The sequence below is a fragment of the Bombyx mori genome, chromosome 4 (assembly GCF_030269925.1).
Source record: "Bombyx mori chromosome 4, ASM3026992v2".
NCBI lineage: Eukaryota > Metazoa > Arthropoda > Insecta > Lepidoptera > Bombycidae > Bombyx > Bombyx mori.
Window position 1 is genome coordinate 11,328,702 of NC_085110.1, and position 19,808 is coordinate 11,348,509.

A 19,808-nucleotide genomic window follows, 5' to 3' on the forward strand; every position below is an offset into this window, starting at 1 on the left:
TATATTGCTTAGATGGGTGGACGAGCTCACAGACCACCTGGTGTTAAGTGGTTACTGGAGCCCATAGACATCTACAACGTAAATGCGCCACCCACCTTGAGATATAAGTTCGAGGGTCTCAAGTATAGTTACATATTGTAGAATCGCTGTTTCGTTTTAGTTTACTAATTTAACCGAAGAATTCACAAATACATTAGAAAGCGCAGATTTTACTGGCTCTTTAATGAACTATAAGAAATGTAACTCGCCAATCTAGCAAGCAACTAGATATATACATATATATATATGAGAATAGCGGGAGGAGGTCGGGAAGTCAGCACCCAACGCCCACTCTCTAGGGGCTTGAATTGAATCAATTCCTTTAATGTCGCTGAGTATCTATCTACTCGAAGTGCTCGGCCGAATCTGTTAAAATTGTTCTTTTCTTTACATGTTATATTCATATATATACTCACACAGGTCAAATATATTTTATGACAATGGCTAAGCTTAGAATAAGTTTATATTAGTGGAATCGTGTGATTCATTACATCCCACAAAAATTATAAATTTCCGTTTGAGTCCTTCGAGAGTCTGCACGAGCACCACTGTCCTGCCACGTGCGAAATATTTGTGTTTTGAATGATAGTCTTTTTTTTTTCGTACCCATGCTGATAGCCTTGAGAGGCTATATCAGCTTCGCCCTAACATGTAGGTGAGCTCACGGGGCTCAAACCGGAGTGTTGCTAACACTGGCCCTAGCAAGAGCAGTGCTTCGCAGAATCTACCACCGGATCGGAAACGCGACCCACTGAGAAGATCCGGCGAGAAACTCAGTGGGCTGTATCTGTGGGTTAATTCGCTTGTCGAGCCCTTCGTCGCAAGCGACGGGTTCGACGAGGATGTTGACCGGTGCTTGTGGTACCTAAAAGCACCGTTAATGGATCGGGAGGATCCGTAATGACGTGTTGATGGTAGTCCTAGACGTCTAATACTATTGAGACTTCAACCTTATGCCTAGGGTAAGCAGCGACGTTCAAATTGTGATGTCGTCGTCTTCCTCGTCTTTATTGGTTTTCAGAAACAATACGGAGGTAGGAGAGCGTTACATCTTATTTGGAACACATTGATTCTTGAAATGATTATCATAAGGCCCGTCGCTTTTAAATACTGCAAACCAAAGTGAACTACAAACATACCTACATACATCTTCCCTGTAATTCTTACGTACCCTAGAAATGTAACACAGATAACAGGATGATGTAAATAATGTTCAATTACTACATATTTTTTATCAATCCCAAATGAGACGCTTCATGCTAATTAATAGACATAGTTATTGGTTACAGCTGGACTGCTCGGAATATTTTCAATACACCTTTTTTTTCAACCAAATACAACTACTATAGTCCAGTTGATTCATTTTAAATAAATACACATAATATCAATTCAAGGACCACAGAGATGGGACATCAAATCCCGTTTAATTTCTCGGAGTAGAACAGCAATTCATCGGCGGAAATAAATCATAGCGTTTGAGTGAGCTGTGGAACGAACATAAAGCTCTGGCACCATCAAAAGCTTTAAAAGTGTAATTACCCACATCGAACAAGGATGCCATTTATCAATTTAACTATAATATTTTTATCATAAATCCGATTATCTCAATACGTGCAATATATCACGCAAAGAGCAAATATTCTTAGTTAACTTATATACAAATTTTTATGTTCTACTATTAATCCAACATTTTAGTTTTTATATGTTTTCATTAATTTTCCAATAAAAACAAATTAAGTTCTAAATTGTTGATTTGTTTAGGATAGGATGATCTATATTGCATACTTATCTGATGTTTTTCTGTTAAAAGCGTTTTTTTTCTAGATAACATAAAAAAGACAAAGAGAAGAAAACAAAAAGAAAAGACAAAGAGAAATAAGTCGCTCCTCGTTATGAAAAAATATAAAACATTGAGAAACAACAAAATTATAATAATGTATTTGGGGAATGACGCAATATTTTTATTTATTTTTATTTTCATTTTAAGTACCGTAGCTATCAACCCTACGAGATAGACATTCACTCTCGGCTCTCGACTTCACAAGTGCTTGGGGGAGAGGGTGGCTGCCGTCCGCTCCGTTGTCATGGATACGACAGTGGATTTCAACAAGTGGGTCTTATCGACTTACCATGCTATCTATAGTGAGGTATAGACCGTGTTGAATAATACATAGGTACTATTCAATAAATTACTAAAAGGTTTTTAGGTTTTATAAATTTACCTTCTGAATTTACCTTTTAATGACAGTTAAATAAATGTAGGTACCTAGGTATAACTACATATACCTATACTGTGACTTAGATAAGTGATTGTTATGTATTAACTACAATTGGGCCTTTAACCAATATTTGATCTGAAAATCTTGTAGTAAGGCGCGAAGAAGATATGCGCTTCGGTTTGAAATGTTGGACCACCATCTTACAACATACACGTTATGCTTCAAGATGTCTGCCGGCATTCACGTGGCTCCGATAAAAACTTAACACAAGGAGCGCTGTGTTTTCTTCTACTCATCTAGAACCATGACACCCTGATCTACCAACAATTTGGTCGACTCTACTTAGGTAGCCGTGCTCGGTCCGCATCTGCACTAGCAGGAAGGTAAGGCGTCCATAATCGCGATTTATCAAGTCCCTTGGAACGGGGCAAAGCACCTTGATGGCTGGGCAGGGCTGCTTTTTGATCGAGTAGCCACTTGAACCATGCCCCTATTATGAACCGCTGCGATTGGGCCTAAGCGCTCGCATGATACTAAAGCTTTTTTACTGGTGGTAGGACCTCTTGAGAGTCCGCGCGGGTAGGTGCCACCACCCTGCCCATTTCTGCCGTGAAGCAGTAACCGTTTCGGTTTGAAAGGTGGGGAGCCGTTGTAACTACTTAGTCTGGCCATAAATACTGTTACAATTAAAAATAAACAAAATATTACATTTGAATTTGGAATCTGTCATTTTTATACGATTGCTCATTGAGTTTTCTCATTTCGGCGCCAATACATTGTACAATATTTTGCGATATTAGAATGGAGTGGGGTGATAAAGAGAGCCGAATCGCTGTGATTGCATTACAAAAAGTAGGTATGGAGCCAAATGCAATTTTTAAAATTCTCCATACGTTTGGTATTAGTAAAATGTTTGTGTACCGGGCTATTAATAGGTGCAATGAGACCTCCTCTGTTTGTGACAGAAAAAGATCTGGCCGTAAGTATGACACGTAGTGTTCGTACGAAAAAGGTGGTCAAAGCAGTAAGGTAAAGAATTCGAAGAAATCCTGTCCGAAAGCAAAATATTTTATTTCGGGAGATGAAGATAGCACCTAGAACCATGTCGCGTATTTTAAAAGATGATTTAGGACTTGCAGCCTATAAGAGACGTACTGGTCATTTCTTAACTGATAATTTAAAAGAGAATAGGGTGGTAAAATCGAAACAACTACTGAAGCGGTACGCAAAGGGAGGTCATAGAATTTTTTTGTTTTCGGATGAGAAAATTTTTACAATTGAGCAACATTTTAACAAACAAAATGACCGTATTTATGCTCAAAGCTCTAAGGAAGCTTCCCAATTAGTCGACAGAGTGCAACGTGGGCACTATCCGACTTCAGTGATGGTTTGGTGGGGTATTAGCTATGAAGGAGTGACTGGGCCATACTTTTGTGAAAAAGGTATCAAAACATCGGCACAAAAGTATCAAGATAACATTCTGGAGAAGGTAGTGAAGCCCTTTAACAACACCATGTTCAATAATCAAGAATGGTCCTTCCAGCAAGACTCGGCGCCAGGTCATAAAGCTCGGTCTACGCAGTCTTGGTTGGAAACGAACGTTTCGGACTTCATCAGAGCTGAAGACTGGCCGTCGTCTAGTCCCGATCTTAATCCGCTGGATTAAGATTTATGGTCAGTTTTAGAGCTTGCTCTAAACGTCATGATAATTTGGAGTCCCTAAAACAATCCGTACGATTGGCAGTGAACATTTTTCCCATGGAAAGAGTGCGTGCTTCTATTGATAACTGGACTCAACGTTTAAAGGACTGTGTTGCAGCCAATGGAGACCACTTTGAATAAGCTTTTTAGACTTTAAATTGTTTTATATTTATGTATTAAAGTAACACACTGTAAAAGTAATAAATGTTATTAGCCATAGTTTTTTTTTTGTTTTCCTTTGTAACAGTATTTATGGCCAGACTAAGTATACTTGAGACCTTAGAACATCTCAAGATGGGTGGCGCTTTTACGTTATAGATGTCTATGAGCTCCAGTATCCACTTAACACCAGCTGGGCTGTGAGCTCGTCCACCCATTTAAGCAATAAATAAATAATAAAAAGCGGGAGTTTTCTTTCAGATTAATTTAGCATTTAATTTTTTATATTCTTTTCATAATTTCAGATATTCGAATCCATTTATTGTGTTAGTTGTCACGGATGACTTTTTATTTTCTTAGAACTCTTGCTTCCGTATTAGGTTTTTGTTTGTGGATTGGTTTTATCGATGCCATTCAAATGAGGTAGGTTGGTAATTAACAACAAATAGAATAGGTATGCAAAAATGAACATTTGTTTAATTTTGTATTTTTTCAGGCATCGTTGAAGCATCATGTTGTCAATTTGGTCGAACCCCATTGAAGAGTTCTGGCATAGTACCACTATTTCTCAATAATTATTTTAAGTGGAGGAAGGCAAAATTTCATTTAAAAACCAATTCAATTCAGAAATGAGCAGGACCATGTTCATGTAGGTAGCTAAGTGCAAAGAGTATATAATCACTACGTTATAATACGGCTAAGTGCAAGATCACAATTGGCAGTGTTACCATCTGTGTTTATATTTACTACCTATATGTTTTAATGTATGGTTTCCTAATATTTGCATGTTTCGTTTTGCTACACATGGTATTCCTTCATCGTAGCAGTGGACACGAGCAGGGCCCTGAAACTGCGATACTTTAAGACAAATAATTTTTATGTATGGAAACTATCGACATCTTTAAGTCGTTAGGCGACCTTTAAGAGAGCAAATTGGACGAAAAAGGCCACATTTGTGGAAATATAGTTGTAGATTTTGCACTTTTGCGCAAGACCAACATTATTACGGTCGAATATTTGACCAAAAACTCAACAAATACTATCTAGCAACCGCGAATACTTAGTTCCTACTAGGTATCTAATATTTGGACTACGTTGACCAATGGCGGATCCAGGGGGGGGGTCATGGGGGTCATGACCACCCCCTGAGCTGATTCCAGGACTTAGGTGGACCACTAATTTAATATAATGATTTTATTTATATATTTTGTCACCATACAGATTTTATGTAACTACATTTAATTTAATATAATATAATAACTTTGTATAATGGCAAACGTTTGGGAACGAACGGATCTAAATTTGACTATGTGACCCCCTTCTGGCGCCAAAGCTGGATCCGCCCTTGACGTTGACTACTTTTAATACATAATGAATTTCAGATTTTTCGGTTTTTTCCTTCCCTTACCCTTTCGTTACAAAAGAAAAGGCTACATAGGCTAATCGCACCTTGCCAGTAAGCATATCTAATTAAATCCATCAAACGTTTTTTTGGGACTCTATTTAATGTGTTACACATATTTATTTAATCTAATCTCTATATATAAAAATGAATTGCTGTTCGTTAGTCTCGCTAAAACTCGAGAACGGCTGAACCGATTTGGCTAATTTTGGTCTTGAATAATTTGTGGAAGTCCAGAGAAGGTTTAAAAGGTAGATAAATATGAAAATGCTCGGAATTAAATAAAAATAACAATTTTGTTTTTCCTTTGATGTGTACCCCGTCGGTCTTTTATTTATCGATTGAAGCACTACGAAGTCTGCCGGGTCAGCTAGTGGTTAATAATTCCTAATTATTACTAACAGGCAATGGCTTGGTTATTCCCCTGGCATTGCTGATATCCGAGATCAATTATGATACAAGATTTCGTTTTGTAGTGTGCTCAAGTTTTTTTAAAAAGTATATTGAATTTTTAGTCACAATTTTACTAAGAATTCGTATACCGTAAAATGGGGCGATTAGGGATTGAGAGGCGAATCGGGAAAAAACCGGGAAAATCTTTCGACGCTCAATATTAGTGTTATATTCGTTGCAAAATCTTCCATTTTTTGTAGTTTAATAGTAGAATGTTGAAAGTTCACAAAACAACTCTGAATATGCATGATAATAGCTGCTAACTTATAAAAAATCACGTATTTCACGTTAATTTACTCGTCGAGCCCTTCGTCGCAAGCGACGGGTTCGACGAGAACGGTGACCGGTGCTTGAAGTACCTAAAAGCACCGTTAGTTGGTGCAACTAAATAAATAAATTAATTAAAACAAATAGTGCCAACCCTAGCAAATTTCTCATTTCGTCCCAATTAACCGCAATTTCCGGGTAAATAGGGATTATACCTATTTTTGCTTTTTTTACTTAAACTGGAATGCTAGTTGCATAGTTTTAAATTGGATAACAAAGATGCCCCCAAGACTCAATCATTTTGATCCTGATATAGCATTATATACATCAACAACTACCTTAAAATTGGTCATAAAGTTGGAATTTGTCCCTAATCGCCCCAGTTTACCGGTACGTTATGAAAAATTGATGAGAGTGAAATTTTACGATGTGCGCGCACCGAGACACAAAATTATCAGAATGAAGTTGCCCACTAAATCGCTCATTACAATACGACCGACGTAACTTGGCGAGTCTGAATATAGCCGCAGGTGAACTTTCCGAACCGTACCGAGAATTACCAAAGAGTATCTAATCACTACGTTATAGAATTACCAAATTTATACGATGTCAACGAAAGGGATGGTCCAATATGCGTGTTTAAGGATGTTGTTTAATCGAATTTTTTTCAAATTGATTAAAATTTAAATAAAAAAAAATGAAATAAATTTAATAAAAATAAAGTATAACTTCTTAGGCGCGTACATAAGTACACGCACCCTTTTTTCTCATTTCATTCTATTTAGTCCCATAAACCATTTGCAATAAAATAATTGATCCATTCACATATCCAAATTTATTCATTCCCGATCCTGCGGACAGAATGGAAAGCAGCCCACGTCGCCCAAAACACGTCATTTCGGATCTTCCCGATTGTGACGGTGCTTTTAGGTACCTCAAGCACCGGTCATCGTTCTCATCGAACCCGTCGCTTGCGACGAAGGGCTCGACGAGTAAATTAACCCACAGACACAGCCCACTGAGTTTCTCGCCGGGTTTTCTCAGTGGGTCACGTTTCCGATCCAGTGGTAGATTCTGCGAAGCACGGCTCTTGCTAGGATTCGTGTTAGCAACGTCATCAGGTTTGAGCCCCGTGAACTCATCTACTAGTTAAAATTACGCCGAAATAGCCCCTCAATCTATCAGCTTATGTAGAAAGAAAAAAACCAATTTATTTGGTTTTAAATTTTTGTTAAAAATGGTTCAACCTTTTCAGACCCAGACAGTTGTATTAGCTATGTTCCCTTTGCCTATCCAAATAGAAATTTCAAACAAGAAAATATCTGTGGTTCTTTTATACCTCCCGCCTCCCGCTACCCGCACAAAGACTACAGCCCGCCCGCGCTCCTCTCCCCCCTTACCCTGCGAACTCCAATCCAGCAACGAAAGTTTAGGTTCAAAGTCTGAAACAAAATTATTTAATAAGAATAGTTTATTTTTAAGTTTGAATTTTTTTTTATATTAATTTAAAAGTAATGGCGAATAGCAAAATATTAAGTGCCCTTAAGATCTTGAGAAGCCGTAAGGAATTATTCATATCCGGTAAGAAACACTTGTTGGTGCCGAACAATATGAAATGTAAAAATGATTACCTATAAAAAGTTACTTTACCACGATATCATTGTACGGTAAATATTTTCCAGGTGTACATAGCCGAAAGTATGCCGTTCCAGCAAGCCAAGTACATACAAAATGCAAATTGGTCAATGGAGTTTACGTAGTCACTTTGGACTCTCCAAATGTTAAAGTAAGTCATTCTAATCTAGTTTTTCGACAGCTATTAAAACCTACGCGAATTAGGTCAATGTGGGCTAATGCCAAGTGCTTCGGAACAAAATTTTGCCAATGTAATCGTTTAAAGATGCACTTTTAGACTACCCATTTTTTTCTCCTCAATTATATAAATCACCAATATTGTTATCGTTCTCTTAAATCATCATTAATATCAGCATCAAAGAATGTATACACTATAATATTAGTAATAATATAACCTGTTTACTCTTAGTTGTATTTTTTATAATTAATTAATGAGGAAATCAGATTTACTCATTAATAATTAATGACTAAATTTGAATTGTGTATTTGTTTATGGTTTTAAAATTAAGACAGAGCAAGAGCATTTTTTAAAGTGGCAGGTATATTTAAAACTAAAAAGGACTAAACAATAGTTATAAGCTATTTTAACATATTAAATGAGATTGTTTTTAATTTTCGAAATATTTTTTACAAGTTACTGCTAATGTTTCTGTCACTTTAGTCCTCTACTTGCACCTAAAAGATAGAGTATTTTTCATCATCATTATCGGCCTACGAATGCCATTGGCAGGCCTCCTCCAAAGTTTGCCATAATGGCCAGTCCAAATAAATAATAAAAAAGTAAAACAGACCTTATGACAAATATGCCTAAAGTATGTTTTAACATACCCAGAAACCCTTCTCCTATATATGTAAATTACTATTCCATATTCACAGATTCAGTATTCGCAGAATATTTACGGAACATATACCTTGTGAATAAAGAGCTTTTACTGTACAAAAAATGATCTCTCAATATGTGCTCAATTAAGTTTTTTTTTTGGATAAACGGATTTTGCGTAGGTTGATCGTGAGATGTATATGAGGACATACATTTTTATAAGTTTTTCAAAATTTCTTAATTTATATACTGTATAAAACACGTAAAGTGTAAATAAGGTGATGAGTGTGTGCTATATTTACCAAGGAAATTGTTACATGAGTTAATAAACATGCATAACATTGTTCATTATATTTTTTAATGACAACCATCATGTAGGTACTGAATGTCACTTAAACCAAATAACTTTTCACCCCTGAATATCATACATGATGATAATCATATCCATTTCAGCCCTTGTACTGCTCTGCAGACAACATACATAATATATTTAAATAAATAATCTGAAGTTACACCCACCCAACAAATGTTATTACTTTATCTTTAAAAAATAAGCAGATATAAATACACAAAATATTTAAGTACAATTTTCTATTTCATTTGTGAATCGATTTTCTTTGTTTTGATTATTATTTATTATGTGGGAACACTATTGGCTCCTGTATTCACTTAAAGCCAGATAAGCTGTGAACTAAGTTATCTAACTATACCTAGTTAAAAAAAAAAAAAGTTTTTTTTTTATTGCTTAGATGGATGGACGAGCTCACAGCCCACCTGGTGTTAAGTGGTTACTGGAGCCCATAGACATCCACAACGTAAATGCGCCACCCACCTTGAGATATAAGTTGTAAGGTCTCAAGTATGGTTACGTTAAACTATTTAGATTTAGGCACACCTTATGCACGTCACTAAAGCAATTATTGTGTTTAAAACTAACAGGTAAACTCACTTAACACCCAAGTGATGGAAGAAGTTAGTAACATCGTAAATGAAATTGAAACAAATTCTGGTATTGAAGCTGCAGTCATTATATCAGGCAAGCCTGGATGCTTCATTGCAGGGGCTGATATAAGCATGATCGAAAACTGCAAAACAAAGGAAGAAGTTGTCAGTCTGTCTAAAAGAGGTAAATTAAATCAATGCTAGAGATGTTACAATTTTATGTTAATACTTTCCCTAAATTTTAGTAAATGTAAAAATAAAACATTTATGCATAGGAAAAACTCACTGGTATGTTTTAAATTATCAGATATTAACAATTAATTGATTGACATCAAAACAAATATGACCTTAACAATAACGGATAGTGAGGAAAAATGGGCAAATAATAAACATATATCTAAATATCTCATCATCTTGATTCTCTAGTCAGAGTGCCAATTGTAGCACCTTTACCAAATGCATTTACTATCAGACATTAACATAATATTATAATGATAAACCAAGTGAGATTACTCTGAGGTAGGTAGACAAAGTTCAAGAGAAATAATGACACCCTAAAAAGTACCATAGAAAATTATTACATTTTTAAAATTTCTCTAATGATAAATAGATTTACACCATTTGATAATTATCACAGTAAAGTATATTTTAAATCCTACAAATCTGGCTTATCTGAAGGTATTTCTTAGACACTTGTAACTTTTGAAATTATCTTATTGATATATTACTAATGTATTTTATTTGCTTACTAGAAACGAATGTGATAAAATTAAGTTTATTAGAACATTGAATGTTACTAAATGAAAATTTATATGTAGTAGATTTATTATAAACTGGGTTTCTTTGAAGTTATAGCAGTACTGGCACTCGCAGCTCATCTTGTGTAAACTGGTACCAGAGCCCAAAAACATATTGCACAACACAACGTAAATGCACCCACCTACTTTGAGACATAAGATTAAAGTCTCAATTGTGTACTAATTTACAATAGTACATGTCTCACTCTTCAAACCCAAATCTATACATATAAATAAAATTGGAGTGTCTGTTTGGAATATTGAAATAATCGCTTTTTGCTACATGCATATGGATATATATATATATATATATATATATATATATATATATATATATATGGATATGGATATATACGGTACATACACCAAAATAACATTTTTTACAATTTTTGTCTGTCTGTCTGTTTGTTTATTCCGGCTAATCTCTGGAACGGCTGGACCGATTTTGAGGGACTTTCACTGACAGGTAGCTGATGATATAAGGAGTAACTTAGGCAACTTTTTTTAGACTAGCTTCGCCCCGCGGCGTCACCCGCGGTACGACAATAACCGCGGGTTACATCGCGGGACTCGGCTATCAATAATAAAATTTAATATTTCCGAAGCGAAGTGAGGGCGGGTCATTAGTGTAAAATATAAAACAATCATTTCTGCAGTAAAGACACTTTATCAACAATTAGCAGGTGTGGTACTGTTGGTGGTAGGACCTCTTGGGAGTCCGCACGGGTAGGTACCACTACCCGGCCTATTTCCGCCGTGAAGCAGCAATGCGTTTCGGTTCGAAGGGTGGGGCAGCCGTTGTAACTATACTTGAGACCTTAGAACTTGTATCTCGAGGTGGGTGGCGCATTTACGTTGTAGATGTCTATAGGCTCCTGTGGTTTACCACTTAACACCAGGTGTGCTGTGAGCTCGTCCATTCAGATACGCAATAAAAAAAAATGTTTGACTAACTTGGTGGTGCAGTAGTTGCGTTCCTGACCGTTGCGCCGAGGTTCATGGGTTCGATTCCCACATCGAGTAAACATTCTTGTGATGAACAGGTTTGTTTGCTCTTCGTCTAGGGTGTTTATTATTCATCCATATATTGAAACATATAATTATGTATGCTGATTGTTCAGTTGATTCAGTTATTTTATTTTATAATTTTTACTTTTAATTAGTAATTAATATAACAGTGTTTTAATTATTTGTTGAACATATATATAAACATATGCTAAAATTATAGGACATGAAATATTCAGAAGAATCGAACAATCACGGAAACCGTATATTGCCGCAATACAAGGCAGCTGTCTAGGAGGTGGATTAGAGACTGCTCTTGCATGTAAATATCGCATTGCTGTGAAAGACTCCAAAACAGGATTTGGACTACCAGAAGTCATGTTGGGACTTTTGCCCGGCGGTGGAGGGACACAGAGGTGACTTGAAATATTTAATAAATTTGCAATTTGAACTTTAATTTCTTAATAAAAAAGTCATAAACACTTTAGAAGAGGCACACTAAGGGAACGTCTCTCCATACATAGCAAACTTAAAGCTCATGGAATTTTTAGCTTTATGTTGTTTGTTAATTAATCAATCACAGTTTTTAAATTAACTATCCTTACAACTTACAACACTATTGACAACATTGGTTTTTAATTTTCAGATTACCTGCTCTCACCTCCATACCTACAACTTTGGACCTAGCTCTAACTGGTAAAACTGTGAAAGCTGATAAAGCAAAGAAATTGGGAATTGTAGATCTGTTAGTTTCCCCTCTTGGACCAGGTAAATTGTTTTTAAACACTAAATGATAATTACTGCAGATATTTTACTGTGATGTAAGAGGACTGCTTTCAAAGATAATTTGTTATTAAATTGCTAATTCTTGCCACAATCACATAAATTAAATAGTAGTGAAATTATCTTTTACTAATGTTCTGCACTGCGCTTTATACGAAATTCCGGGCATTGACGAACCCGAGCGATGATGAATGAGCATAGGCTCTTTTCTCATTTGACTTCCCTTTTAGTTGCGAACCCACGACAACACTAAATGGTTTAGTTCTATAGGTGTATGAAGTTTATATTCGACAGGTTGTTAAGGGTTAACGGAACCAACAGCCATCACACAATGGCCACCTTGAAATATCAGATGGAAAGTCTCAATCATAGTACTACGACTATTCTGCCTGTCAAACTGGAACGCAGGACTGATTCGCGTCAGAAAAAACAAACAGAAAAGTGGTATATACCGGTGCGGGCTTATGATGTGCTCTCCAACCATTCGTGTATATTATTAGTTTTGTTCTCTTTTCATCATGATAATTTGCATGTACCTGATCTATATTGAGGTACTGTATGTAAAAAACAAAAATAAAAGCAAATGGTTACTGCAGGTTTGGGTCAGCCTGAGGAAAATACAGCCAAATACCTCGAAACTGTAGCTATACAGATTGCAAAGGATATAGCTGCTGGAAAAATAATTGTTGATAGATCGAAAAAAGGCCTAGTACAGAAGATTACTGCAATCGTAATGCAATGGGAGTTTGTGAAAAACATCATATTTAAGAAAGCCAAGGAACAAGTAATGAAAGCATCACGTGGACTCTACCCTGCCCCTCTGAAAGTACGACATTTTTAGCTCTCTTTTTGTAGAAATAATTAATTAGAATATGTGAAACACACAATTGTTAGGTAATTTCTAATTAATTTACATGCTACACTACTACTATAAATAGGCAAAAACCGTAGTTCTAGTAGATGAAGAAAATTCATTCTTTTTTTTCTGATTTTTTTTTTATATATCCATCGAGCTTTGGTGCTAAATATTTTTCGCCAAATCTAAAATAGTGAAGATGTAATAATAAACTAAACCTTAATCCCAAGAGGCCAGTTATTATAGTCGAATTTCGACCATTAGCAAAGGCTTATGGAAATAGGGAAACAATAAAATGTACAAAATTTTCAAACACAACTTCATCATCTATTTAGACTATGGAGACGAAATAATAAAGGACGAGCTAACCATAAATCATATTATACTAAAACTAGGATTAGTGTCATGCATTTTGATTTGATTTTATAACTTGCTTTGAAATTATGTTAAATAAATATATCATTGTTGTCAAACCAAAATCTGCTATGTGCACCTATTGAGATTTTTACTTTTTGACTTTTTCGTGTAACTCCCAGCCCTATCTACCGTATAAAAAAACTGTTATGTGTCTATAGCTTTAATATATATCTATAGCTTTCACTTGATATAGAAAGTACACCTTCATATAAAATTTTATACGAAAATGTTTTTACTCGTTAATTCAAAATAGAGTTTTTGCACATAGCAAATTTTGGTTTGACAGCGACGATATTAGGGTTTAGTTAGTGATTATGATGTGATGTGATATGATATATTTTCCAAAATACTGATTGACTGCTCGCTTTACAGATACTTGAAGTAGTAAGAACAGGAGTGGACAAGGGTCCTGTAGCCGGTTATGAAGCAGAAGCACAAGGCTTTGGTGAACTGGCTATGACTCCTCAGAGCAAAGGGTTGATTGGTTTATTCCGTGGACAAACAGAATGTAAGAAGAATAGGTTCGGAAAATCCCAAGTTGATGTAAAAACGGTAGGTTCTTGATAATTAAACATGATTATCACTATGTCTATTCATAATGCTTTGAAACAAAAAATAATGTGTAAATGAAATAGTTAAGCCATATATTAACTAACTAATAATCATGTTGCATTCTGACGATGAGCATGCAGTTAGCAATGATCTACAAGATCCACTAAATTCAAAAATTTCTAAAAAAAAAATTATTCCACACTCCACTTATGTCATTAGTGTATACGGCAGACTGTATGAAGGTAGTAGTTAAAATAGCTCGTCGTACAAGTAAGGAAAGCCGCCACTCATTTTAAGACATATAACGAAGTCGCCGTTGAATTAGAAAACCTCAGGTAACCAACAGTTAGCTCGCCCTTTCGTGGAAATGATGCCAACCCGAACAATTTTATGTAATTAAAGTAATTTAATAAGTAATTTGTTATAGTACTGATTGTTGATTCTGCTAATAAATTCAAAAGCCCATACTCCTTTGACACAACTTTTTAATTTGTCTAAACTGTAACTTTTAGTTAGTACTTCATTTTATTGAAAATTTTTATAGATTGGTGTTCTTGGTGCCGGTTTGATGGGAGCAGGTATAGTGCAAGTGTCAATCGACAAAGGCTACAATGTCGTAATGAAAGACGCCACTAATGCAGGCTTGTATCGCGGCGTTGGACAAATTCAAACCGGACTAAGTAATGCTGTGAAACGCAAAAGAATTTCATCGTAAGTAAATAATTAATTTTCGACTTCCCCCCTTATTTTACAGAGTTTTCATCAAATATGTATGTTGGATTAGAGCCAGGGATTCATTTACATTAATTTTAATTGCAGTCTACAAAAGGATAAGTACTTATCGAATCTACTTCCTACATTGGACTATGCCAAGTTCAAAAATGCGGATTGTGTAATTGAAGCCGTTTTCGAGGATATTAACATCAAGCACAAAGTTATCAAAGAGTTAGAGGCTGTAGTGCCGAAACATTGTATTATAGCTACAAACACTAGTGCTATACCTATTACAAAAATCGCAGCTGGCAGCAGTCGTCCTGATAAAGTAATTGGTAATTATCAAAAAATTATAATTTTTTTTCATTATTCTAGTATAAGTCAGTGACTCAAACCAGTAAACGGGGTTCAAAATATATATTTTTTAAGTTATTCATTATTGACATAGGGCCCGTAAATATTTCCGACACAAAAATACAATAATTAATTACTGAAAAAATATCTATTCGCCAAATCTAAAATCGACTCAACCACCACATTCAAAAAAAAAACAGATTTCCTTTTTGGCAATATAGCACATATAAAAAAACATAGCCTTCTTTTCAAAACTTTCATTCCTTTTTTAAATTACAGTAGAATCCGGATATAACGACCTTCAAGGGACCGGCGAAACTATGTCGTACTAACCGGATGACGTACAAAACGGCAGAATTATATCTTAAGTACATATGTTAAGTACATATGTTTATCCAACTCATGGAGCATGTAAAAATTTGCATGTCTAACTGTATAGCGAAAAATTGCTTTCTCTTGTAGCAGAGGTACATTCACGGGTATTCCCCAGTCGCGCTGAAGCTCGAACCACTTGAACAATGCCTTATCCACCGACTTATGAGTATAAGTCTATACACGTTAGTATTTTAAAACATTGGCATTAAACAGCGGCTCGATCTTGTCTTTATTCTCCTTTATTGTTGATATTGTAGAATGAGATACGCCAAACTCCTTTGCGAAGGTTGCATTTGTTTCACCGGCTTCTAATCTGAGTGAAGTTGGGGCACTGAGGTATTGGTAGTTTATGTAAACAAAACATTGTGCGTCGTTTTAACCGAACGTATCATCATAATATTCATAATTAAGGGTCGCTATAAGCAGTTGGTCGCTTAAAACGGAGTCGCACTAAACGGTTATATTTTCTCAGTACCTAACTATGAAACCTAACTTGAATAATCATGATCGTCGTTAAAAGCGGTTGGTCGTTATAAGCGAAGTCGTTGTATATGAATTCTACTGTACAATCTTAATTTGAACCTTTTTTTTTGTTTCAGGCATGCATTACTTCTCACCAGTTGACAAGATGCAATTGCTAGAAATTATTAAGCACCCCGGCACCAGCGACGATACATCGGCAGCCGCTGTGGCCGTAGGTCTACGACAAGGAAAGGTCGTCATCACGGTGGGGGATGGGCCTGGTTTTTACACCACACGTATCCTTTCTACTATGCTTAGTGAAGCAGTAAGGTGTGTTACATGTCATTTTAAAATTAATTAAATTAAACTAATTAAACCAATTTGGCTTCTAAAATGCTGGCAGTCTTCACAGAGCGAAGCAATATATACCGTTTGGGTAAAAACTTGTGCTTTACAAATCACAGTTTTGATATCATCTATACTAATACTAATACTAATATAATATTATAAAGAGGAAAGATTTGTTTGTTTGTTTGTTTCGAATAGGCTCCGAAACTACTGGACCGATTTGAAAAATTATTTTTCCATTAGAAGCCGACATTGTCCCTGATGAACATAGGCTACTTTTTTTAATTTTTTTTTTTATTTTTTTTTTTTGCTTTCATGTGTGTTTTAATGTTTCCGAAGCGAAGCGAGGGCGGGTCGCTAGTGTGAAATATTTATTTCATCCTCGGCTGGTAATCCATGTCAATTTAAGAGAGCTATCCAGATATACGATTTCGAAGATCATTTGTGGGGCATTTCATTTTTCTCGACTTTCTGTACTGTATGTACTGTGGAAGAGTGTTTTGAGGAATTATCTAAAGCTGCTACGATCATCTACAATTAGATTTCCAAAAATAAAATCTTCCACATGCCCCTGACTATGTAATAAACTCTGTTCCTCAATATTTCCTAAAACTAATAGTCAAATCAATTAATGAATCATTATTTCGCGGCGGTAATAAGCTGGTGATGCCTTTCCGTACGGTTCCAAAACACACACTAACATCAGTTAATTGCAATATCAGTATTTAACGATATATTTATCTATTTATTACTAATACATACTTTTTTTGTATAGACTGCTACAAGAGGGTGTTGATCCTAAAGAACTGGATAACATGACAAAGCAATTTGGTTTCCCTGTCGGCGCTGCTACATTGGCTGACGAAGTTGGTATCGATGTCGGCTCTCACATCGCTGTGGATCTAGCCAAGGTTAAAAATGTTAAAGGCTCTAATAGTAAATGTCAGAACTATTTTTGTATTTGTTAACTAAAACTATATTGCAATTAAAACAGGCCTTTGGTGATCGCATTAGCGGAGGAAACTTGGGTATCATGCAGGACTTAGTGCAAGCTGGATACATGGGACGCAAGTCCGGCAAAGGTTTCTATGTGTATGAAAAAGGCTCTAAAAACAGGGAAGTAAACCATGGTGCTATTAAAATCCTGAAAGACAAGTATGCATTAGAACCTCGTGGTGCTAATACTGTTGAAGACCAACAACTGCGAATGGTTTCCAGGTATTTTTGACTTCTTGTTTAAAATTATATAACATGACCATAGTGAAGTTAAGTGTTGTGGAGAATAATTATTCTTATTATTTATAACAGATTTGTAAATGAAGCAGTGTTATCATTGGAAGAAAAAATTCTACACAACCCCCTTGAAGGTGATGTTGGTGCGGTCTTTGGTCTCGGCTTCCCTCCATTTACTGGTGGACCTTTCAGGTAATTTATAAACTAGGTTTTAGGAGTTCACTAGGCATTACACATTTAGATATATAAACAATAGATTAAGGTTGCCCTAACAAATATACACAATTGCTAATCAACACACTCTAATATCATTTATTTTCTAGATGGGTGGATCAATATGGCGCTGATAAATTAGTAAAGAAAATGGAGGAATACCAGGGTCTTTATGGCGCTCCATTCAAACCAGCTCAAACCCTTGTAGATATGGCCAAAGACACAAGTAAAAAATTCTATAAGAACTGAGTAGGAATTATGTCACTTGTAGTTTAGTTCATATTTAAAAAAGCTTAAGGAGGATTATCAAAATTATATATTCTAGGGTGACGATTGTCTCAGTGTGATTTGAGAGTTGGACATTTTATGTCCCGTTTGTGTCTTAAGTTGTTTGGATTCATATATTTCATGTCATTATTTATAAAAATCATGATAAGAATTTTCATAAACAATTATATAGACTGTTGATAATAAGATAAAGCTTATTTGAGATTTCTATTAAGTATTGGATATTACATGTTTCTATAGATTTATTAAATATTTATTTCTGAGCTATGACTTTTCATTTCTATATGACTAAATAAAACATTCATAATAGAAATAATGTAAGCAGACTATTTATACCGCACCCGCGATTACCCTTCCTTCATAAAATTGTCGTTTTACAGTTTAAAACTAGTTGTTCCTAAAATCACTTACAGTGGTGGTGGTCACTTACGGTGGCAGGGCATATGTAAATTTGCACTAGTAATAACTAGTGGTGACTATCTGCTGCGCCGGTGTGTATGTGTGTGTCCACTTTCTAGCGTGAGGTAGTATTGCGTGCCAATGCATTCCAAGGTGGGACAGCTCTTGTACTATAATCTTCGAAACTTCGTTCTCGTGTGGGCAATGGCGGATCCAGGGGGGGGGGTCATGGGGGTCATGACCACCCCCTGAGCTGGTTCCAGGACTTAGGTGGACCACTAATTGAATATAATGATTTTATTTATATATTTTGTCACCATACAGATTTTATGTAACTATATACCTTTGTATAATGGCAAACGTTTCGGAACAAACGCATCTAAATTTGACTATGTGACCCCCTCCTGGTGCCAAAGCTGGATCCGCCCTTGCGTGTGGGCAACAGCTATCATACACTAAGTGAGAAGAACTATGACCTAATTCAATCAACTCTGTCTATAGTATAACTGTGTGCTTAATATGGCATAATTTCAAATGTTTTCACAACAGAGTTATCTCGTAGAGCTCCAGCTAACTTACTTTGCTTTTTCGTGTGTTAATTAAAAAGTAAACTTTAGTGTAAATGTGTTTAGTAATAATTCCCACTACTAGTCATAGCACTGATAGATGTCAAAATCGCATTCTTTGGGGAATGGAGAGTAGAAGTAAGGAGGACAACCTTGTGAGGGGGCTAAGTTGAAAAGTGTCCACCTGTAAACAGCAAGTTATTGTTGTAAGTCTCACCGAAATAGCGCTAGTGTAAGAAAAGGTAACGATATGAATATAGCAGGCTTAAACAGAGTGAAATGTGCTGGGTAGAAAAATTTAATATTTTTCGTGACTTCTGTAATTATAAAAATGAAGCCATCGCGGGAAGGCTGGCAGAAGTGGCAGATGTGATACATTGATATTATTTTGTACAGGTATGCATAAAATAATAATTTACGACAGCAAATTCGTGTCGCTGAATGAAAAATAATAGAAAAATTGGCTTGCGCATGGCGTCCCGTCGCTACTACATATTATAGACTGGGTATATACATGCATACTATCATATAGCGCGGCAACGCCAAACGATATATAAGCCGTACCAATAAAGAAACGAATCGAAAATGGCATCTATGTACCTGAACTGACAGACGGTAGGGTCAACAAATAAAAAGAAAGAAAAAGTTGTTTATTATAAAAAAACAAATGTGAAAGTACTTTACTTTATTTTATGCCCTGCCAGAGGGGGAGATGTCTCATCTGGGATGCAACTTGCGTAGACACTTTTGCTGCCAGTCATCCAAGTCGCACAACTCGAACTCAACAACAAAATCAGAACTGATATTTT

General features: G+C 35.7%; 1 protein-coding gene across 1 annotated transcript; it reads left to right on the forward strand.

Moving 5' to 3' along the window:
- Positions 1-7,656: 7,656 nt before the first annotated feature.
- On the forward strand, positions 7,657-18,296 carry LOC692820 (hydroxyacyl-coenzyme A dehydrogenase). The gene is given in 14 exon segments (NM_001046667.1): positions 7,657-7,821; positions 7,923-8,026; positions 9,635-9,821; positions 11,663-11,855; positions 12,086-12,207; positions 12,819-13,048; positions 13,868-14,047; positions 14,592-14,758; positions 14,867-15,096; positions 16,090-16,282; positions 17,076-17,211; positions 17,295-17,518; positions 17,609-17,725; positions 17,857-18,296. Coding segments are annotated over 14 exon segments (2,289 nt in total). The 5' UTR covers positions 7,657-7,754; the 3' UTR covers positions 17,996-18,296.
- The last annotated feature ends 1,512 nt before the right edge of the window (positions 18,297-19,808 follow it).